Genomic DNA, 24,276 nt, shown 5'->3' on the forward strand with positions numbered 1-24,276 from the left:
TCTTTCCTGAGCTCAAGGTAATACAAGAAAGAGTATTATCTTGCCAAATCCAGACAATTGCATCCAGCACACACAGCTATCATTCTGTTTTCCAGTCTTTTCCTGTTGAGTTTCTGTACTGCTAGGTGCTATATCTACCTCTTAAGTTATTGCAGGCAATAATTTTACCAAATGTTTTGCTATTGCATAGTGTGGGTCATCATTTATCTAGTCTATAATTTCATTGTCATACACAGCCTGCCATATGACCTCTGTTGACAATGCTACTCTTTTAGCCTTTTGATATGGTAGCAACTCACTTCTAGTCATCAATTTCTGTATCTACATATACACTGTTAGGTTATGGCAGCATATCTTAATTAGATTCACCTTTTTTTAAGTGAACATAAAAATTCTTTTTATAAATTTATTTTTCAATTATAGTTTACATTTAATAGTATTTTGTATTAGTTTCAAGTGTACAACTTAGTGATTAGACACTCATATACTTTACAAAGTGATCCCTCTGATATTTCCAGTACCCATATGGTTTCATACATAGTCATCACAATATTATTGGCTATATTACCTATGCTGTGCTTTACTTCCCCATGACTATTTTGTAAGTACCAATTAGTACTTCTTAAAAAAAGAAAGAAAGAAAGAAAAATGTTTGCTGACCTGAAGTTAACTGAGATAAATTAACTTTCCACAGGTTATTTAAAATTACACACCACAGTAATCCATTTTGGTTAAAAAAAAAATCATCCTCAATCAGAGATAGCCAAGATAGTGGTTGTTTATATGTTGTATGAATAATGATTATTAAGTATCAGTAAGGGTTAAAATAGAATAAATTCAGGTTACCACAAAACTACCTGGGGATGTAATTTCAGAATCTCTCACTAATGTCACTCATTTCTTTGGTTTTATTTTCCCATTCATAAAATGGAACACAAGAGAGGCCTGCCATTTAATACCAGAGCTCCTCTGAGGGTGACTTATCTCCCACTTAAATCATGGTTCATATTGCATGACTGGAAAATAGAACATACGATGTGTGTCAACAATCCTTAGCTGTTAGTGGAAGACCATAGAAAGATCATGACAGCAGATTGCAACTTCGCTTGTCTATGTAGCAACTTAGTTAAGAATTTTGCTGTGATTTGAGGTAAATGGGGGTAGAAGAAAAGGAAGGTTTGGTCCTTTTTTCGTCATCCCTTTTGAGGATCCCCCTTTGATTCCCCTTCAGGAAGTGGAATAGGAAAAAAAACCCTACATTCGTCAGTCACTCTGGGGCAACCACGTCTTAAGATGGTAAGCGGGTCAACCTGATTGCTATAAAATCGACAGGTACTCTCATTGACACACACAGGCACACACAGGGCGTGCACAGAAGGAGCTTACTGCACAAAGCAGGCAACCAGAGCAAAAGGACAATGACCACCCGACATCCCGCAGCCATGGTGAGTAATAATAATGACTTTTGTTTAGGTAGAGTCATTCCCTAGGAATTCAGAAAAGCAGATGTCTCAGGAAGTAGGCTCAATTGGGGTTATTTCTTTTAAAAACAGAGCTGACTTTAATTCTGACCCACGTCTGGTGGAGAAAAAGAAAAAATAACTAGAAGTTATTATGGGGTGTAAGCTAGCTCTTCACCTGATGGTTTTTGTGTAGTTGGTGTTAGCTTGCCTAGCTCTTGGTCATGAACTACATTATCTTGCCTGTAGTCACCACTGTAGAGTTAAACTGGCTTAAAAATCTAATTTCATGCGGGAGCTTATCCAGCCCTTTAGCATCTATATGTTCTATATATCTTTTTTTTTATAGTGTTCATATTTTCTTTCTTTTTTTATTGCTTAAAGTATTACAAAGGGTATTACATATGTGTCCTTTTTTTCCCCCCCCCGCCCTTGACAATCCCCTGGCCTCCCCTACCTATATATCTTTATTAACCGAGGAAGTTGGCGTCCCAAGAGCTTAATGATCTCCCCAAGACTACAGGTAGAGAAGGAGTGCCCTGGATGGAGGAAGTGAACAACCCAGGGATGAACTTTGGACAGCTCCTAGAGGAGGGACATTTGCCATGTCTCTGATGGCTGATTATTTTTTGCATCTTCTCATTCCTCTTTGAGGAGAGAGAGATGTTAGTGTGATGGAAATTTACCTCCCCTGGGTCTAGACTCTTGCCTGGCAGCAGTCAGGTAAGACCTGGGGAAAGCATGAAAATAGGTCTTGGGAAATCATTCACCATGTTATTGGCTTAAATCATCTCTTTTGTTCTTTGTGTATAAGCCATGCAACTTAAAAAAGCTTGGGTTTCATAAAAACGGCATGGCATATGGTGATGATAATACTATAATATACTTACATGTTGGTTTAGAGATGACAAGAAATGCAGCAAAGTGCAGCATTGGGGGGTAGGCTCTGGAGTCAGACCGGGCTCCATCGGTTACTCAATGTGGGATTTGGGGTAAGTTTTTAATCACTTGTGCATTATTATTCTCTTTTCAGTATAGGGCAATAATAATGGCATCTTCCTCGTGGGATTTTTGGGGGGATTAATTGATATCATTGCAAATGACTAAAGCTATACTCTGAAATATCATATCTATGTATGCGTAGTTTTTTTTGTTTGTTTTTTTGTTGTTGTTGTTGTTTTTTAAAGATGCTGGGGAACATCAGGGATATAGCTTCTTTTTTTTAAAAAAAAATATATTTTATTGATTTTTTTACAGAAAGGAAGGGAGAGGGATAGAGAGTTAGAAACATTGATGAGAGAGAAACATCGACCAGCTGCCTCCTGCAGACCCCCTACTGGGGATGTGCCCACAACCAAGGTACATGCCCTTGACCGGAATCAAACCTGGGACCTTTCAGTCCGCAGGCCGATGCTCTATCCACTGAGACAAGCCGGTTAGGGCTGTATGCGTAATTTTTAGTTAACCTGGCCATTTTAAATGTAACAATCAATAAAGATAGAGAAAGCATTAAATAAGTGTTAATATTAATAATATTGCTTTTATCTCTGAGACTCTCATCGACCCAATGAAGTAAGTGGGGAACCACTTTTCCCGTTATACACGTGAACAATGGCTCAAGTTAAGTGATTTAACATCATGGAGTAATATACACACAAGAACTGGGACATGGATCTGGGTTTAATGGCTCCAAGTACACTATTCTTCTCTTTGAATGGTTCAGATGCAAGATTTTGAACCTCCTAAAGAAGTGTTGTAGACATCGTTTTTAAGAACCAGCAAGAGCCTGGTCAGAGCTCCTGCTCTTAACTGCATAACCACTAAAATATACAGTTTCAGAACCACAGCTTTGTGGAGCAAACTAGAGGGATTTGCAGACAGCATCTGATTTTCTGATAAAGGGCCACGTAACTTATAAATCTCATGTATTCCCGACACAGCTGTCACAGTGCTTAAACTGCTTGGCTACTTGGGTGGGACAAAGCTAAGATGAGATATGGTGAGTGGCTACGTGTTGGTGACAGTAATAAGGATCTTCAATAACAATAGCACGGGCCACTGACAGCTAGGGTTGAGTCCCCAGACTGGCATTGACAGGTGAACCTAACCAAGTTTATTTGTTGCTTCTCAGACACAACTCCTTCACCTGTCTAATGAGGATAATTAATACTAGCTCTACCGACCCCATAAGAAAGTTGTGAGAATCCAATGTTTAAAGAGATATAATAGTGTTTTCTAAAATACTCAAAGAATATAAGCAAATATAATAATGACTTATTAGAAGCATGGCAATTTTTGCTAAATCATATCACCTCAAGGAACAGTTATTTTAAAGCCCTGATAATTAGATGTAAAGGTGATTTAGTAAGTATGCTACAGAAGAAAAAACATAAAGGAGGAATTTATGTAATAAATCTAAGGAAGTTACTGATGGGCCTGAGAAGCAATCGAAGCGGGCATCCTTTTACTTTTTAAAATGTCATAATGTTACATTTAGAGGGAAGATGCGTGAGGACAAATTTCACATCTTTCCTGTCTACTGTGTATCATCAGCACAATGTCGACTTAACAATAGTCACCTGTGCTGAATATTTACATGTGCTGGCCGTGGTCGTCATGCCTTATATGGGCCATATCATTTAATCTTCACATTTTGTGGTGGAGGAAATTGAGTCATAGCTAGTAAGTGTCTAGGAACTGAGTTATGGGCCCAGGACATCTGATTCCAGAGCCCATGTCCTAAATCACCACACAATAGAGACAAAAAAAGTTGGCGAATGAATGAATGATTGTGGGAGATGAAAGTAAATGGCTGCTGGTTATCTGAAGGCAAATCAACCTCATTCGGGCTTATCTAGGTCAATCTCGCTTTCAACTTCTTCTTAGTATCAGTTACCTTGGTACAGCACGTTGGCACCATAACCTCTTTGTTTACTCTTATAATTTCTTGCCTCCACTACCTGCAAAATATAAAACGGAGGTCCTTCTAACTAACATGTCTGGTTGCCTTACCTACCTTAATTCATGGGAAGTGTGAGCCTGACAACACTGAACCCAGAGAATGAAAGCAACTGAACCTCAGCTCTTGTTCTACATCATGTTGAGAGTCAGTGATGGGCTTTGTCCATCCCCAGTAAGGGTCAGTGGTGATGGTGAGGTGAACAAAGCACGTTTGTGACAAAGGGAAGCTGGAGAGATTTTTAGTTCTTTTTTTAGTTAGGTCTTCACAGAGCACCCTCTTTCTTTGTACATTCCTGCAACACCAGATAAACCAATATTTCAATATAAAGGTTAAAAAGAAATAGTTTCCATAACTCTGTTGTTGGGCATCATTAGTGTCCCTGCTTCTTTCAAGTAGCATGGATACTTGAAACTTTGCTTTAGCATTTTTCTTATTTCATTGATTGTGGGAAATTAACTATATTGTTAACTTAACTGTATTCTTTTGTTTATCCATTCACTCACCCACTTTTTGTCCATCCAGAAAGTATTTATGGAACACCTGTTCTATGTATGACACGTTCTCCTGCAGGAATTTATAGTCTAACAGGCATAGATCTGACATGAACACAAACAGTACATTTTCATTCAGTAAAGAAATGCTGCTTGAGTGGTGTATGGTAAAAACTTCATGATTTAAGGATAATTAACATACTCCTAATTGAACTACTTCAGGGACAGTTTCTGGAGGAGACCATGCCCAAGTGAGGTCTTGATGAAAGGATAGGAATTGGAAAGATCGAGGTGGGCAATGTATTCTAGATGAAGGAATGGCTGGGAGGAAGGATGTTGTGGAAGGTTTATGGAAAGAAAAACTAGAGCTATCATTTAGTAAGCCTCTGTTTTTGTTAGATGGACAGGAGCTTTACATAGAACATTTCATTTAATCTTGTGAATACTATTATAAAGCCAGTGTTATAATCCAGTTGGAAAGGAGAGAAATCAGAGGCTCAATCAGAGGCTCAGGAGGAGACTGGGTCAAGATTTACACCCAGTCCCAAATCCTGTTGTCTCTCTGTCTCACACCGTGGAGGCTCAGTCACCAGGCTACCAAGTTTAGTTCTCAGTTGGTACCCTGATGTCTTCATGTATGACTGTTCCTATTTCTAGGTGAGGCTCTGAGGTTCAGAGAGAAGTCCTGATCTCATAGATCCGTGGTCGGCAAACCGTGGCTCTTTGAGTGTGGGACTTCCACAAAATACCGCCACACTCAAGGGGCCAAAAAGCCGCATGTGGCTCACGAGCTGCGGTTTGCCGAGCCGCAAGTTTGCCAACCACTATTAGATGATCATGAATGCTGAGTTCAGGTAAAGCATGGTATGTCTCTTGCTAGCAAGTGACACCACAGTCCCTAACCAACTGCAACCTCCTCTATTTTCCAGGTCAAGTGTCTGCTGCTGTTGATGTTGGGGCTCACTCTCCTGAGGGAGGGGGCAGCTCAGAAAAACCCCCAAACAGAGGATACTGCCCTTTGTCCTCCTCTGGAGGACAACAGTGTGAGGGTTGACATTCGCATCCTCAGTCAAAACCGGGCTGTTTCCATCTCACATGGCCTGCAGAACCGCTCGAGCTCCCCCTGGGATTACAAGTAAGTGCAAAGGAAATGGATCTTCACATGCTTTGGAACTATATGTGCATTTATTCTAATCAGAAAGTAGAAAATTTAGAAAAACTAAAGCCCTCACATATACTCTTAAAAAAACAGAAATCCCACTTTACCTGGGAGCACACAGTTTACTTGCTGTTTTGGTCTACTCTAAGTGATCCAAAGTCTTACAATTTTGTTTCCAACTTTTCATTGATTCTGCCCTTTCCTGCTTCATGGGGCCATAGATTGGACTTGACAAACTTTCTGCGTTGGAAGAGAGGTCTCTTTAAAGCAACCCACACAATGATCTCTGCATAGGAATAAGTGGGAACCAAAAAAGGTCAAGTTTCGAGAGATCCACTCAGATTAGACACTGGTTTTCAAGGAGTGGGGAAGAGAGCCCAGTGGAGGGGCAAAACCTTTTGGGAAGTGGGATCCTAGGCAGGATGTTCAGGGAAAGTCTTGTAACTTTGTCTGATGTGCAGGGCCCTACAATATCAAGCACTCCTCTATATTCTCCCATTATTAAGTATGAAAACCAGTTCCAGGGATAATGAGATGTGCGGCTGGGCTGCTTGTCTTGCTTCCACGTGAGGGAATGTACACAACTGGCAAGTTGGCTGCATTGGCTTGGCTGCCTTTATCTTCTTGTCTGAGGGGGCTGTTGAGGGAGAAATTGAGAGAAGCCATTGGGTTTACAAACCTCAGTGGCTTTGGTTTTCTTTTCCAAGCAGTAGGCTTTGTAGACCATATAGTGGGAGACCTACTGGTGGTTTTAGTCTCTAAGCAAAGGATGAATAATAATTATTATAATCACACTGTAAAGAAAAATAAACTAAAAGATCTAACATGTAGTGAATGCCAACATTTACAGTGTGCCATTTCCTATGCATTTGTATCACTGAATGTTCTCAACAATTCCATGAGAGAGAGATATGAGAATCCCCATTTCAAAGCTGAGGAAACTGAGGCTTTGGGAGTTAAGCACCTGCCAGAGGGCTGTGTATGAGTCCAGACTGTCTGACCCACAGCCTGTGCTGCAGCACAGAGTTACCCAGAACCACCTCCCTGCAGGTGCATGCAGGGCTGCAGGGCTCGCATCCTTTGTCCATGTCCCCTCCCTGTCTCACCACCTGCATCTGCCTGCTCCTCCTGCAGCATCACCAGAGACCCTCACCGGTTCCCCTCCGAGATTGCAGAGGCCCAGTGCAGGCACTCGGGCTGCATCAATGCCGAGGGGAAGGAAGACAGCTCTCTGAACTCCGTTCCCATCCAGCAAGAGGTCCTGGTCCTCCGGAGGGAGCCCCAGGGTTGCACTCATTCCTTCCGGCTGGAGAAGATGAGGGTGACTGTTGGCTGCACATGTGTCACCCCCATCGTCCGCCATGCACGTGGCCTGAGAGTTGCCCCTCAACTTAGCTGAAGAATCTGTAGAAGTGCCGCTCCTCCTCCTGCATCAAGTCCTGAGTGGTCCCCGATTCTCTCTTAGTGTGGTTTGCATGGAATTCTCAAAGCTTTGTATTAGATATAGTGTTAATTTTCTGCGATGCTTCCGAATGCTAATATTATCCTGAGATGTTCCAATGTCCCAAACCCCTGAAAATGAATGGCGAACGAAGGAGCCCTTGGTCCACTCTGTTCATGTGCTGGGATGACTACCACACAATCATGTGTGGTGACCAGCCATGCAGTTGCTGGGATGTGGCGCCATTCCCTGGGAGCTTTGTTGGTAAAATGGACCTCTGTTCCATGTGGATGAAAACGCAGAAAATATAGCTACAACATGAGAGTGTGGGAGGAGCTGTGCAGGCTGGGGTGGGTGGAAAGGATGGGGGTAAGGATCTAAGTTATGTATATTGAGCATTTGCTAAATATAGATGAGGTTGGCCTGATATTTATATTTGCAAGGAAATTGTTCATGTATTTATGATGTATTGATTATATAAACTTTTAGGAGAAAAATTAATATATCAAGTACTAATATAATAAAATATTAATGGTTTAAAAATACTTTTGGTGTTCATTTCACATTGTACTCATAGACCTTGTAGCCCTAAAAATGTTGAAATTCTATATACCTGTCATTTGTTTTTCATATTTTCTCATCAGAGCACTAGTGTTAGAATTATTTTATTATTATTATTTTGTGTGTGGAAGCTTGGTGATATTAGTTTTTTCAGCTTTATGGAGATATAATTGATAAATAACAGGATATAAGTTTGATGTGTACAATGTGATGATTTGATACACAAATATACTAGCATATGAAATGATTACCACAATAAGGTTAGTTAACACCTCCATTCCATCATAGAGTTACCTTTTTATCTGTAATAAGAACATTAAAGGTGAACTCTTAGCAAATTTCAAATCTACAATACAGCACTATGCTATACATTACATCCCAGAACTCATTCACCTTATAACTGATACCTTTTGTCCAACATCTCCCCACTTCCCCCTCCCCAGCTCCTGGTAACCACCAATCTGCTCTTTGTCTCTATGAGTTGGAGAGTTATTTTATTATTAATGGATCATGAAGTATATATGGAGAAATAGGGAAAATGGTACAGTTACCATCTTCCCTGGTAACTCTTTACTGGTCCATCTTCCTAGCTACATTATTTTACAAAGTGAGCATTTATTGGCTACTGTGCTAGCCACCAGAGATACAAAGAAAAGTAAGGAATGCGTAGGGAAGGGCCACAGTATTGCATTTGCCTTGTTCTGACTTCTTTGGGGTCACTGGTTGTCTTTCATCCATCTCTAATGCTTCTTGGGGATACTGGAGCTTCCATATTCTGGTCTCCATGACATTCAGAAGGTTCTCCTATCCCTCTCTTGCCCAGATATGGCACACCACATTTTCTCCTTTACTGCTGCCATACCACTGGCTCAGAGCACATCTGCATTGCTGCTGTCTTCCACGTTCCAGAGAGGCAGTAGGGCATAACTTCTCACCCCACCTGCAACTTTGCTTGAGGATAGGCAAGTGGCAGGAGCCTGGCCCCACTTTTAATTCTTTAGTGTGGAGAACTTTTATCTATTGGTGAGGGTGGGTATGGAGTAGTTTGGTAGGCTGGCTCTTCATCTCTTTGCTTCAGAATCTTTTGCTTATGGGATGAACATTGGTATTTATACGTAAAATGTTCAGGCTCTTGAAATCTAAAAAATGTTTTCTCTCATAGCTGTCAGCTTCATGCTTGCCGTGAATCTCCCAAGTTCATTTAGATGCTCGAGACTATGCGATGTGTCTTCCTTTCTCTGTTCATTTTGGCAGTAATAGCCCTGGCCGGAGGGTAGTACATATGAAAAGCCCCTGTCTGAGTAGCAGAAGTATACAGATGAAGGAAATTGCAGAGGAAAAAAATTACACCTCTGAGTGTATCAAGATATTGTCTTGTTACACATGTACATGTGTAATTTCAAAACAATGTGCTAAGTACTATAGTCAAGGTCTGAAATGTTGAGAAGATATAGAGGATGATAGCTCACTGGGAGATTTCAGAAAGGAGATGACATTTGCAGTGAGAGGAATATGAGTTGCTTTAGAGAAAAATGGGGGAAAGGCATTTCTAGCAAAGGGAATAGTATAAGCAAAAGCAACAGAGGCCCAAAAAAGCTTGGTGTGTTAGGGGAGCAGCCAGTCATTCCATGTGCCTGGGATAATGTGGACATGAATACAGTGAGGGATACATAAGAAATATTTCTTGCCCAACCAGCATAGCACAGTGGTTGAGCGTTGATTGAGCATTGACCTATGAACCAGGAGGTCACCGTTGGGTTCCCGGTTAGGGGACATGCCTGGGTTGCAGGCTCAATCCCCAATGTGGGGCGTGCAGGAAGCAGCCAATCAATGATTCTCTCTCATCACTGATGTTTCTATCTCTCTCTCTTCCTCTTCCTTCCTCTCTGAAATCAATAAAAGAATATTTTTAAAAAGTAATATTTCTTGAAATGATGATTGAATTAACATGTCAGGAGGCAAATGGCTCACTTGTGGATGGTATTGTATGCACTATTGCAGATGTGATAAGAACACAGCTGTAGTTCATAAGATACTTTTGGTGGTGATATGCAAAAGGGGTTGAAAATCTGAAGGCCAGTTAGAAGATAAGAGAGAAGGCAACTTCTCCCCTATGATCACACATTGTTACAGCTGAATAGGCCCCTGTCAATCACCCGGTCAATCTTGCTCATTGGCAGATGAGGGCCAGAGGAATAAGGTGACTTGCTCAAGGTCACTTGGGTAGTTAGTGGTTGAAATAGGTTCACTGACTTCAAGTGCATGACTTTTTATATATATATTGACTTTATTTTCAATAGAGATCCATTTTAGTCACTGCTCTATGTGGCTTAGGGCTGGCCCTGGGAGCAGGGGCAGCGTACCATAGATCCCACATTTCCAAATGCATTGTACATGGTTCCCCCAGAGTCTGGGGCCCTGAGTTATGGCTTCCTTCCCCAGCTTGAGCTGAGGGCTGGCTGTTATTCAGGAATTGCAGACTCTCCCCTTCACAAGGTGATACACGGTGCCCACTTGTTCCTGTAAGGTTACAAATAGTTCCCTTATGGGGACTCTATCTTCTTCAGCAGCCACTTCAGACTCGGCTGCGGCTGAATGAGCAAGCTGTTTTCAGGGACTCAGCAGTTCCTTGCTTTGCCTATAGGAGAAATGGTCTAAGTTGTGTGGTTCACACGTTCAGATATTACACCACCTTCATAACGTGTGGACAGAGGAACTTCTCTTTCCACACGGAAACTTGAAAGCACATAGCCTTCTCTTCTGATATCTGTTCTTATTTATGAAGGCTTGGCTGTGGGGAAAATCATATTCTTACTCTCTCTCCCACCCTCCCTACCCTAGTCCTCTCTTTCCACATCTCATGAGAGAATTTTCACTTGTAATTTACAGTGAGAAAAATGGGTATTAGATAGGTTTGCTTTTTTTTTGTTTCTAATAAGAGAGGTAGAAAATGCAGTTTTTAATTTACCTATTGTTAAAAGTATTACTGATGTCCCCTTTGTGTGTTTTTTCCCATTGACCCTGCACCCGCCCCTCCCAGGCCTTCACCACACTATTGTCTGTGTCCATGGGCTATGTATATATGCATATTAGTTCCCCAGTTAATCTCTCCCCAACCACACTCCCCCCACCTCCCCTTGCAAAAAGGCATTTAATATTTAGACAGCTCTTGGCTTTGAACTCTGGTTCTACCATTTTATGGTTTTATGAATTTAGGCAATTTAGTCCCTCTGAGTGAAACGTGACTTCCTTGTATGTAAATGGGGGATAATATCTATTTTAAAAGAGTAGTGTGTAATTGAAATAAAAATGTGAAAGACTTAATGCAGTAGCCAGGAAATGACATTCACTTTGTGGCTGGTAGTCATTGTCCCAAGAGGCACAGATCTCAAGGGTCCGGTTTTGCTTAGCCCCAGGAAACTCACCACCAAGTTTTATGCTTAAACACTAGAGCTGTAATATTCCTCATGGTTATGAAATTTACACTCACCATTTACTCTCTGCATACAAATGTATATACTCTCTCGCCCCCTTATATGTGGGTTTGCTTTTCATCTTTTCAGTTACCTGGGGTCAACTGCAGTCCAAAAATATTAAAAGGGAAAATTCCATAAGAAAACAACTCATAAGTTTTAAATTGCGCGCCACTGAAGAGCGTGATGAAATCTCGCGCGCGGTCCCTCGCGAGAGGTGCGTCATCCCTTTGCGGAGCGTCCCCACGCTTAGCCGCTCTGGCCCCGCAGGCACTTGGTAGCCCTCCGCGTTCCTAGGTCAGCATCAAGGTACCGAAGGGCTTGTGTTCAAGTAACTCTTATTTTACTTAATAATGGCCCCAAAGTGCAAGAGTCGTGGTGCTGGCGATGCGGATATGCCGAAGAGAAGCTGCAAGGTGCTTCCTTCAAGTGAAAAGGTGAGGACAGTACAACACAATATGTTGAGAGAGCAGAGGTCACATTCACGTCACTTTGATTAGAGCAGTGGTTCTCAACCTTCCTAATGCCGCGACCCTTTAATACAGTTCCTCATGTTGTGGTGACCCCCAATTCCATTGTTACAAATCGAACATAATTAAAGCATAGTGATTAATCACAAAACAATATGTAGTTATATATGTGTTTTCCGATGGGCTTAGGCGACCCTTTGTGAAAGGGTCGTTTGGCCCCCAAAGGGGTCGCGACCCACAGGTTGAGAACCTCTGCATTAGAGCATATTGTTGTAAGTGTTCTATTTTTAAACTAGTTTGTTGTTAATCTCTTACTGTGCCTAATTTATACATTAAACTTTATTATAAGTATGTGTGTATAGGAAAAAAAACATAGCACACCTAGGATTTGGTACGATCCACAGTGTCAGGCACCTGCTGGGGGTCTTGGACCATATCCCCCATGATAAGGTGTGTGTGTGTGTGTGTCGGGGGGGACTATTGGAATTTAAGGCAGTTTAAATAAATGATCTATATATTGTCGATATGTTATTATTATGTAGATATTTTGCTTAAATCACTTTAAATTAATTTGAAAAGAGTGAAGGAAACTATAGCTTTCATACATTAAAAAAAATTCCCTCTGGGGCCCCAAACAGTATAGCCTATTTCACTGCTGTAAATGGAAAGGAAATAATTTTAAGTTCAGTAACTCATAGAGGTGGTACATGTTCAGTTGGACTCCCCTTGGGTAAAAAGGAACACAAACGTTTTTTCAAGCACTGAGATATATTTTTTGGCAACCTGTTTGGTGCCAAGGAAAAAAATCATTGGATAAAAGATAGCTTCCGAAGCAGATGAGCTCTAAACCTTGCTTATGCATGTCCAATATCAAAAAAAGACTATAAAAAAACATTCTTTTTTTTTTTTTATAAGGGTACCCAGGAAAACAGAATTTCTTTGGGCAGTGAGTGAGATCAAGTGTGGGAGGGTGGAAGAAACCTTTATGTATGGAAGGTTTTTCCTTCATATGTTTCTTATATTTGTGATTCTGATAATCAGGGAGGTTATGACTTCCCAAGTAATAATTCTGCATCTTCTTATATTTGCCATAGAATTAAATTGCATTTGCAGCAGAACCTTGGAGTATTAATGTGACCCAAGGATCTAAACTAAATAACAACTCCACTGAGGGTTGAATAATAGAAATGATAACAGTAGTAATAGAAGCTCATATACATTGAGTGTTGGCTATGTGTGTCAGGCACTGTGCTACTTTTATGTGCATCTTAGTTCTCATAACAATGCCATGAGTTTGAAAAGATTATTATCCCCATACTAGGGGCCCAGTGCAAGAATTAGTGCACCTTGAAAGGAACTGTGGGCCATGTGGCTGCGGTGGGCACAGGGGTGGGTCTTAGCCCATCCTCTGCTCCCCTGCCCGATCCCTCCTGCTGTGGCCCCCCAGTCCCCTCTCTGCCAGCAGCCCTGCTCCTGCTTCCGCAGCTCCCACGTGCTGATGGCGCCAGCTCTGCTTGCACCCGCAGCCGGCACCAGAACCATGGCTTGCACCCGCTGCAGAAGCTCCTGAGGGATGATTGGGGCCATCAGCCGCCATTCTCACCCACTGCCAGCACCGAGCAATCGGAATGGCACTGGGTGCTGGCAGTGGTGCAAATGCCAGGTGGGACTGCGGAGCGCAGGAGCAAAGACTTTTTAGTAACCACCAGAGGCTTGCCTCAATAACAGCGACTGGCATCCTGCCATGGTCTGGTGCTCCCTCTCACCTGCTCCACCATCCCGCCGTGACTGATGCCCACCATGTTCCATGCACGCCCCCTGGTGGTCAGCGCATGTCATGGTGACTGGTTGTTCGTTGTTCCGTCTATTTGCATATTAGCCTTTTACTATATAGGATTACAGACGAGGGAAATAAGGATTTATCACTTGCCCAAAGTTACAAGAGCTAGTAAATATTAGCCTTAAGGTTTAAATTCTGGTCTCGTGGATGGCAGACCCCCTGTTGCTTGATTATCTAATGAGTACATTTGCACGGAGTTGGAGAGGTATCTAATATTTCTTCACCAGACTATTTTCCTGCCTGAAAATGAAGAATGATTAAAATGTTTCTTACATAAGTCACTGGAGGTTCTCAGGATTAACTCTTGCTCTACAAAGAGCACTGGAAACCCACCACTCACTACCCTTCCGGAAACACTCTCTATTTACTAGTACCAGGTGCTTGGTCTTGTAATTTTATAATAGGGGTTATGTCAAGTGTGTGCTTTAGAAATTGTGATCTCCTACTGCTGGCTCACTAGTGGACATGATTTTGAGAATTTTGCTCAGTAGTGGAGAGTAAATAGTTTGAAACTAAGGTAAAAAAAAAAAAGTGACTTAGATTTGAGTATGAAGATGTTCTTGCCTACAAAATGGTTATCTCTTCTCTTAAACTGTACAAACACCATAGCATTATCAGAGATCACTACGCATGTGGCTGAGGGAGCCAGGCGCCAAGGTAAAATGCCAGCTCTGGCACTTACTAACTGCACCCGTTACTAATGATCACAAGCAAGTCACCTAACCTCCCTTTTCTCTGTGGTTAAATGGGGAGGACAAGAGTTCCTACTTCACAGAGTTTTTGATAGGCTAGAATAAGATAATGTATCTAAGGTGCTTAGAATAGCACCCGACATGGTGAGTGTATAGTTTAGTGCATTAAAAAACAGGAAAGTCATCCACTATCCCCTTACAATATCCTATAACTTCTTATTATTTTTCTTTCTCTTCTGCTCATCTGTCTCGTAGATACATGCTTTATATGGCTGCAGTCGTAGCATACATGCAATCTGTATTTGGTAATTTTTTTAACTTAACATTATATTTAATGTAATGGTCTGTGTTTCCACATACTGTTCACAATAATTTTTAGTGACTAGATACTATCCTTTCAAGTTGATGAACCAGCATTTATTTAGTTATTCCTTTATATTTGGACATTTAATTATCTCTACTTATAAAACGTAGATAATTCTTATAGAGGTTTTGATTACTTTATTGTGAACTATATAATGTAAATAAGAGGTTATCTCTATATATGTACAGTTGCCTTCCATGTTAATCTTCTCTGTCTGTGTGTTTTCATACCTATAGTCTATCTTGGATAAGGTACTTAGTATTTCTGACCCTCAGTTTCTTCAACTACCCTCATAGGGTTGTGGTGCGGATTAAAAGAAATAATGAATGTCAGGCATTAGAACAGTGCCAAGTTCTGCCCAGTTGTTACTCACTAGTTTCATAGGCCACCTCAAGTGGGGCCTATGGACAAATGCTTCCACCTTCTAATTCTTGTTTTCAAAGTCATGTAAATCAATGCATCAGACAAATATGGATTAATGAGTTGTTCTGGGGTTGGGGCTATCACAAAAACTTGAAGACTTCCTACTCCCCTGGCTTACCTCTGTGGTTTCCTTACATGCTGTCTGTAGTGAACTATCACAGCCCTTTGCATGGCCTACAGGCAAGGACCAACCTTGTTTATGGTGGTGACAACAGCAGAAGCCATGTAACCATTTCCCACAACCACAGTCTCATGAATGACAGAAACCAGACCTGGGAGGCCCCGCTCTGGATAGGCTGCATGGGCTGAATGCTGGAGTGGGATCTGAGTGTGACTGGCCTCCCCAGATGGGACACGGTGCTCACAGAAAAATCTTAAAAATACTAGTCCATCGGGCAAGAGTTTCCTGGTGTCCTTGGCATCTGCTGATTCCACACTCCTTGGCTTTTCAACACCTAAGAGAAAAACCCCAGCTCTCCCACAGACCACTTGTCAAATGCCTGATTTCCTTCTGCGGTCATCTCAAACCTCAAGTGAGATTCCATTAAGAAAACAAGGTTTGACCTTAGCCGGTTTGGCTTAGTGGATAGAGCTTCAATTCAGCCTGCGGACTAAAGGGTCCCAGGTTCGACTCCGGTCAAGGGCATATGCCCAGTTTGTGGGCTCAGTCCCCTACGTGTGTATGGGATGCCAGACTTCTGGTTAGTGTATTTGAAAACACACATAGACAATGCAATTTAGTATAAAAGAAACATATATTTTGGAACTATGTTGCTTAGCTTTTGAAATCTGCTAAGTATTATGATTTGGGTTTAAGAGTTTAGTTGAATTGAAGTTCTTGTCATATGTGCTTACGAGGGAAAGAAATTATTTAATTACTCCTATTGTACAGAAGGTGAATACCAAGGGATTTCCTATTATTTTCATTAAGGCTGGAACCCTTTGTAATGAAAGCCAGTACTTGTTTAATGGTTACAACACAGTAGACAGTCTTCTGACTTGCATGCATTCAGTCACTCAGTTGTCATATATCTCTGTGATTTAGGATCTGCTAATTCATGTCATGGTATGGGTGAAACTGAGTTTGTACTTTTCTTGAGGTTACAATAGTCATCTGGTGGTAGAAACCTGCCTTTCATCACCGAGCCACATGGCCTCTCTGTGGAGATCGGTCAGGAGTCACTTGCCTGGACTAGAATCTCTGAACCATGGAATTTTCTCTAAGGATCAGTCTCTCTGTGAGTGGTCAGAGAGAGCACATTAACTTTGATATTTGCATAATTCTACAATTATAATTTTAAGTTTTATGAAAAGCTCATTGGAAATGTAACCAATAGGTCCTTGACTTCACCACTTCCATAAACACCGCAGATTGTAATGGCCTTCACCTTGCCTTGTGTATAGAAGCCCAGTCCTTTACCAGACTCTGTTACCCACAGGTTTCTGGAAATCTCTGAGCACCATACTCAATTTCCCTCCAATTTTTCCTAAGGTTGCTCACTACCTTGGTTGACTGTCTGTGTTTTTGTTTGTTTGTTTGTTTTTGAATCCTCATCCGAGAATATTTTTCCATTGATTTTCAGAGAGAGTGGAAGAGAAAGGGAAAGACAGAGAGAACTATCTATTTGAAAGAAGCACATCGATTGGTTGCCTCCTGCATGAGCTCTGACCAGGGCCCCAGGGCCATGGAGGAGCCTGCAACTGAGGTACATGCCCTTAACCAGAATCGAACCCGCGACCCTTTAGTTCACAGGCCGATGCTCTATTCACTGAGCCAAACCGGTGGTCAGTGCGTTCTATTCACTGAGCAATTGTCTGGTTTTGAACAACCAATCCCTGCTCCATTTAGCCACCTGCAGGTGGAGGCCTGCTAATTTCTGTCCGGCTCTATGATTTTCAAGGCTAGGTTACAAAAGGTTATGCAGCTTCCACCTGGTTCACTGGGGTGCTCTTAGGGGAAGCCAACTGCCCTGCTGGGAAGGCCATATGTAGATGCTCTCCTTGGGAGTTCTCAGTGAGCTCCCCGTCGACCGCCAAGTGAGGAAAACATTCTGCACACTCAGCCTAGTAGGGACTTCAGTTGAATGTAGCCCTAACCTATATCTGAATGCAACCTCAAGAGCAAGATTGGCTACATAATTTGTGGGACCTTGTGAAAAAGTGTGTAATTTCTTGTCAAAAGTTATTAAGAATGTCAAGCATAGGACCCATTTAAGCACAGGGCCCTATGAGACTGCCCAGGTTGTACACCCATGAAGCCAGCCCACTCAAGAGAGCCCATGAGAGAACTGCTCAGCTGAGCCTTTCCCCATTTTTTGTGATAAAAATAAAATGGTTGTTTTACTTTTTTCAAGTTTTATTGAGATGTTATTAACATATACAATTGTATAGGTGTAAAGTGTACAACATAGTGATTTGATATATGTATATTGTGAAGTGACTACCACAATAAGTTTAGTTAACTCCCATCACCTCATAAAGTGACGTTTTTTTCTTGTCATAAGAATTTTTAAGATTTACTATCTTAGCAACTTTCAAATATATAATACGGTGTTGTTAACTGTAGTCACCATGTTGTACATTAGATCCCCAGAACTTATCTATCTGTATAACTAGAGGTTGGTACCTTTTTAAAAAATTGAGGTATAACTGACGTATAACACTGTATTAGTTACTAAATCATCAACATAATGATTTGGTATTTAAAAATATTGCAAAGTGATCATCATAGTAATTTTATTTACCCTCTATCACCATGCATAGCTACAATATTTTTTTTATGATGAGAACTTCTAAGATTTACTCTCCTAGCTACTTTCAAATATGCAGTACAGAATTATTAACAACTAGAGTCCTGGTGCAAGAAAGTTGTGCACTCGGGGGGTGGGGTAGTCCCTCAGCCCAGCCTGCACCCTCTTGCAGTCCTAGAGCCCTCGAGGGATGTCTGACTGATGGCTTAGGCCTGTGGGGAGCAGGCCTAAGTCGTCAGTTGGACATCCTTAGCGCTGCCACGGAGGCGGGAGAGGCTCCCACCACTGCCGCTGCACTCGCCAGCCGTGAACCTGGCTTCTGGCTGAGCAGCACTCCCTCAGTGGGAGAGCACTGACCACAAGGGGGCAGCTCCTGCGTTGAGCATCTGTCCCCTGGTGGTCAGTGCGCATCATAGCAACTGGTCGTTCGGTCGATTTTTTGCATATTACCCTTTTATTATATAGGATAGTCACCATGACATATTACATCCCCATAGTTTATTTATTTTATCACTGGAAGTTTGTACTTTTGCCCCTCCCCCCATACGTCACCCTGGCATCCACCAATCTGTTCTCTGCTTTTATGAGTTTGAGTTTTTAATTAAAAAAAATTTTTTTATGTTTCACATGTGAGATCAGATGGTATTTTCATTTTTCTGTGATTGATTTCATTTAGCAGAATGCCCTTAAGATTAATCCATCTTGTCACTAATGGCAGGGTTTCCTTCTTTTCTTATGGATGAATAATATTCCATTATATATGTACCATAGTTTCTGCATCTATTCATCTGTCAATGAACAATTAGATTGCTTCTGTGTCTCGGCTATTGTAAATAATGCACAATAAACATGGGTGTACAGGTATCTCTTCTAGGTAGTAATTTCATTTCCTTCAGATATACCCAGAAGTGGAATTGCTGGATCATATGGTAGTTCTATGTTTAATATTTTGAGAGGCCTCTATATCCTTGAGAGTTAGAAAGGCATCTATCTATCTCTATCTCTATCTCTATCTATCTATCTATCTATCTATCTATCTATCTATCTATCTATCTATGAAATGTGACTGGAGCGATGGAATGACCAGAACGACCGGAATGACCAATGGTTGTGACGCGCACTGCGGCAGCCAACCAGCCTGATCCAGGCCCGATTGGCCCCCAACACCTTGATTGGGGGTGGGGCCAGCTGGCCAACCACCTGTGGCCCCTCCCCTGAGCTGGCCCTGTCCCCACTCGCCCCCCTCCAATCAGGGGCGGGCCAGCTGGCCAACTGCCTGTGGCCCCTCCCTACTGCCAGCCCAGCTCGATGGGCCCCCCTTGGGCTGGCCGGCCAGACCCCACCCATGCACAAAATTGTGCATCAGGCTTCTAGTTTTTCTATGAAGACATTGTCTGCAGAGATGCAACTCTGCCTGCAGTATAAATGACCATTAAAATCACCTTTTACAAAGCAATTTAATCCTCAGGAACTGCAGCTTCCCAGATTGCTCCACTCTATACAGGGGTGGGCAAAAGTAATTTAATAATAATAATACAATAATAAATAATACAAAAATAAACTCTGATTCACATACACACAATTGTAAACCTACTTTTGCCAACCCCTATATTTATATAATTATAGGGCCCAACTGTGTGCATTTCTCAGAAAAAAAAAGTAGGAAATTTTAAGATATATAATGCAAGGCAAGAAAAATGCTTCTTGGAAATGTACATTTTAAAATTCTACTATTAAGTTTCAAAGATTACTGGGCACTCTTACTGAATGAAAATGATCTCATGCCTTGTAATTATTCTGAAGCCGAATAGAGCTGAATCTCTGGTTTCACTTATTTGCCCGAGCTCTTGTTCATAAGCACTCTGTGCTACTAGAAAACAGCGATGACCTCATGTTCAAAATGAGAACAATCTCAGAAATTCTTTTCTCAGTAATCAAGAGACTATAACATCCCATTGTTTTTAGAGTGCTATAGAGTCTGTCTGATTGTTTTCTTCTTTAAAAATCTTTCTTGTGGGGGGTAGTCGGCTGAATAATGACCCTTAATGATATTTAGGCCCTAATTCCTGGAACCTGTGAGTGTTACCTTAAATGGCAAAGAGCCATTGTCCATATGATTAAATAAAGGCTATGGGGATGGGACATTATCCTGGACTATTATGGTAGACCCTAAATGTAGTCACACGTGTCTTTATAAGAGGGAGGCAGAGGAAGCTTTGATGACAGAAGAGGATAGCATGATGTGAGGACTGAAAGCGGAGGTTGGAGTAATCTGCCCCGGAGATAGAAGTCACCAATTTGTGGTAGTCTGTTATAGCTGTGTTAGGGAAAAAATCAAGTGCTGTGTGTATCTGATTGTTTTTGAAAATCTGGCATGGGTAACTCCTCATCAGCTTGGATATTGGATCAGCCTGAGCATTGTACTCCTGGGAAGAGCATCCACTCTAGGAATTATCAGGCATGATCTGCTCATTTCTAATCTCTGGGCCACTGTCCCTGCTGCAGAACAGTAATTTCGGTCTATTTTCAGGCCCCCTTTCTATCCTTCAGGACAATTTGCTTTATCTGGTGACCAGCCCAGTGGAAGAACATCTCTGGTGACAGCAGGAGTGCGGGCTGGGAAATGCTCTGACTCACCCCTCTGGTGGGTCTGACAGGAGCAGAAGGATGCTGTTTCAGTTTGACTGTGGTGTGCCCTGTGTGGGAGACATACAGAGAGTATTGTGGGACCCAAAGCTGGCTTCTCATCATCTGACCAAAACAGGCAACTTCTTACAGTAACCTCAGGGGAAGGAAGTCAGTGTTGGTGGAGTGCTCCTTCCACGAACTTAAACCAGATGTCTGACCTACATTTTCAGCCTCCAAAATGACCTTTATTTACTCCCAGCAGCTCAAGGTTAAATGCATAAAAGTAAACATTGCACGGCAGTCCTATTTGAGGTAAAGAGTGTTTGAAATCCTTTGTCTTTACCAAATTCTTTGAATTTGATATATTAAAGGCAATAAGGCAAAAAAGTTGAGTAGGTAATTGCTTTTCTTCCTGGCATGCTGTTTTCTAGGAAAAGCTGCCTCCTTCACTTCTGGGGCCTTTCACTCTTTGTGGCCATCCTCACTTGGGATTCTTCCAGGAAGTCAGCTATGGCTGGGCCTCAAGCTCAGCAAAACAGACCATTTTCTATGTGATAGGGTTTGCAGGGCACTGGGAAGGAACTCTGCCCCTGAGGTATATCTTTGTACTTTGCTGAAATCTTCTCTTTGAAATGTCACTTTTCAGGGCTTTTGGGGAAAATGCACAGCTCCAGGAGGTTGACACAATTGAGCTGGTGAAGTGGATTCAATTTTCCAGAGATTCTCCGAAAACACTCTTTATAAGGTTCTAGCACTGTGTCAGCAGGGGAATCAAAGATCAATAAGGTGCCGTTCTCTCTACTGTGATGTTCATGAACTAGAAGGGGAGACAGAAAAAAGCCAGCCAATATTACTCTTGTCAGCCCGGGTCTTTGTCTATGGAAATTTAGTAGGTAAAGTGCCCTATAAATCCTATTTTAAGTTTACATTGTTTAGATACTATGTTTGGTTTAATTTAGATGCTATAAAAACAACATACAATCATTTGCACTTGTCCATTAAAAAATCACTCTGTAAGATGAGGCATGAGATTTGCCCTTTATATTTGACTAGTGCCCCAGTGCACAGATTCGTGCACATTGAAAGGAAATTAATTAGAAGGTGGCCGGTGGGGTGCAACTGGGCGAGATGGGCCAGACATGCCCTGGAGCCAACCTCCCACTGTCCCTCCCTGGTGGGCCGCACCTGGGGCAGCGCCGTGGCTTGAAGGGTGTCTGTGAAGTGAGTGGGGTCCCTCTGGCGGCGGGGGGGCGGTGGTCCCTCGGCCTGGCCTGCAGGGATTGAGCCCAAACTGGCTCTCCGACATCTCCCTAGGGCATTGGTCGGCAAACTGCGGCTCACAAGCCACTTGCGGGTCTTTGGCCCCTTGAGTGTGGCCACGAAGTTTCTATCGCACTGTACGTGTGCGCCCGCACGTGGTATTTTGTGGAAGAGCCACACTCAAGGGGCCGCAGTTTGCCAACCACTGCCCTCGGGGTCCTGGATTGTGAGAGGGCAGTTCTCAGGTGACACACCACAGAATTGGGCTCCCTCCTTTCTGGTTCCAGGGTGTGTCATCTGAGAACCACCACTGCCAAGTCACCTCAGCTCTGCAGCTCCTACGTTGAGTGTCTGCCCCCTGGTGGTCAGTGTGCGTCATAGCTACTGGTCAGAGCGTCTGCCCTCTGGTGGTCATTGTGCATCATAGCTACCAGTTGGACGGTCAGACAGTTGCTTAGCCATTTATATATAGAGATTACTACTGATCTGAATAGAAATGAGAGTGGAAGGACGTTGTGGCCAAGTCACACTCACACTTATGATGGATGCACCCAGATTTCTAAATATGTGCTATTGAGGTAAACATGGATGCTTGAACTCATTAATTCTTTTATTCACATCTGAGTATTCAGCAGGAGTAACTCAAAATGACCATTTAGAAATATCATGTTTGCTGAGCAGCAGTTTCTCCATAGAATTCTTTTTCTTTCTCTCTTCTCTCCCTCCCTTCTCTCCTTTCCCCTTCCTTCCCTCTCTCCCTTCCTCCCCCCTCTCCTCATTCCCCTCCCTCCCTCCCTTCTTTCTTTCTCTCTCTTTCTTTCTTTCCCTCTCTCCCTCCTCCCCTCCCATCCCCTCCCCTGTCCTCCCCTCTCTCCCCTCCTCCCTCCCTTCCTTTCTTCCCTCCTTCCTTCCTTCTTACAACTTATTTGGACTTGCTGATCTGTCAGGGTTTGAACAAATTTAGGAAAATTACAACCACAGCAACAACTCAGGAGCATTTCAGTTTGAGCCATGACCACCTTGAATATTTTACTCTTTCTGTAAATAGAGAAATGTTTGCTCTGCTTAATGTTTCTTTAGTCCTGATCTTGAAGCTGATGCTGAGGGCCCACAGAGGGCCTTAGAAGGAAGGGGAAGAATCTCCAAAGAGAGATTGAAGTAGCTCTCTTTCTACTTGTACTGAATTCACTCATTTTATTATTCAAAGCAGAATTTCTCCTTCATTGAAATGAAAAGCACATTAGTTCTTTTCTTCCTTTTTTCTCTCTGGATCTGAGAGACAGGGTTATTACATTTTTGCTGTAAGCATCACCATGGTGAGCCATCAACTAGTTGAGAGGCTGCAGACAGTCTGGTTAACCACATGGCTTGCTTAGAGTCTAGAGCAGCCGTGGGCAAACTACGGCCCACAGGCCGGATCCGGCCCGTTTGAAATGAATAAAACTAAAAAAAAAAAGACCGTACCCTTTTATGTAATGATGTTTACTTTGAATTTATATTAGTTCACACAAACACTCCATCCATGCTTTTGTTCCGGCCCTCCGGTCCAGTTTAAGAACCCATTGTGGCCCTCGAGTCAAAAAGTTTGCCCACCCCTGGTCTAGAGAGGAGAGGGTTTGTGGAAGCTAAGTTGGATGTGACACAGAGATAGAGGCTAGGCTATCCGGGACAGTGATGAGCTTCATGAATACTTTACTCAACAACAACAACATCTATTCAAGAGCAAAAGTTAAAATAAGCTACTGTATTATGTGCTCCTCTGTCATTTCAAAATCTTTGGCAAATAACCTGAAATCCCTCATTAAAGAAATATTAAACAAATGCTTATACCCAAGTTGCAAATACGCAACCTCCTGATAGAAACATATAAACATAGGCTATACTAAAATTAATTGTAGCCTTCCACTACATTTGTTCTTTTTTCTGGAACTTTCCCTTGGGCAAAATTATTTGCTCATCACACTGATATCATGACATGGTAGAATGAATGTATTGTTTTCAATTATAAATATAATTTCTTATAACAAAGGTTTTGCTAAATTTGAGCAGCAGGAGTTGTACTTCTGGGTATTTATCCAAAGAAAGCCCAAACACCAAATTATTATGCATTAATATGTTCATTGCAACATTATGTACAACTAGAGGCCCGGTGCACAAAAATTTGTGCACTCGTGGGGGGGGGCGGAGGGTGTCCCTCAGCCTGACCTATGCCCTCTTGCAATCTGTGACCCCTCAGAGGATGTTCACCTGCTGGCTTAGGCCTGCTCCCTGAGGGATCGGGCCCAAGCTAGCAGTCAGACAT

At 42.2% G+C, this 24,276-nt stretch overlaps 1 protein-coding gene across 1 annotated transcript; it reads left to right on the top strand.

Moving 5' to 3' along the window:
- The first annotated feature begins 1,418 nt into the window (after positions 1-1,418).
- IL17F (interleukin 17F) lies at positions 1,419-7,838 on the top strand. Its single transcript, XM_036318423.1, has 3 exons — positions 1,419-1,445; positions 5,843-6,048; positions 7,207-7,838. Exons 1-3 carry the CDS (start codon positions 1,419-1,421, stop codon positions 7,469-7,471), a joined length of 498 nt encoding a protein of 165 aa, XP_036174316.1. The 3' UTR covers positions 7,472-7,838.
- Positions 7,839-24,276: the final 16,438 nt, after the last annotated feature.

The sequence above is a fragment of the Myotis myotis genome, unplaced genomic scaffold (genome assembly GCF_014108235.1).
Source record: "Myotis myotis isolate mMyoMyo1 unplaced genomic scaffold, mMyoMyo1.p scaffold_m19_p_7, whole genome shotgun sequence".
NCBI classification, from domain to species: domain Eukaryota; kingdom Metazoa; phylum Chordata; class Mammalia; order Chiroptera; family Vespertilionidae; genus Myotis; species Myotis myotis.

Coding starts and splice junctions, on each gene's coding strand:
- IL17F (XM_036318423.1), top strand. CDS start 1,419: ATGACCACCCGACATCCCGCAGCCATG. Junction 1,446..5,842: donor CCCGACATCCCGCAGCCATG/GTGAGTAATAAT, acceptor TCTATTTTCCAG/GTCAAGTGTCTGCTGCTGTT. Junction 6,049..7,206: donor AGCTCCCCCTGGGATTACAA/GTAAGTGCAAAG, acceptor CTCCTCCTGCAG/CATCACCAGAGACCCTCACC.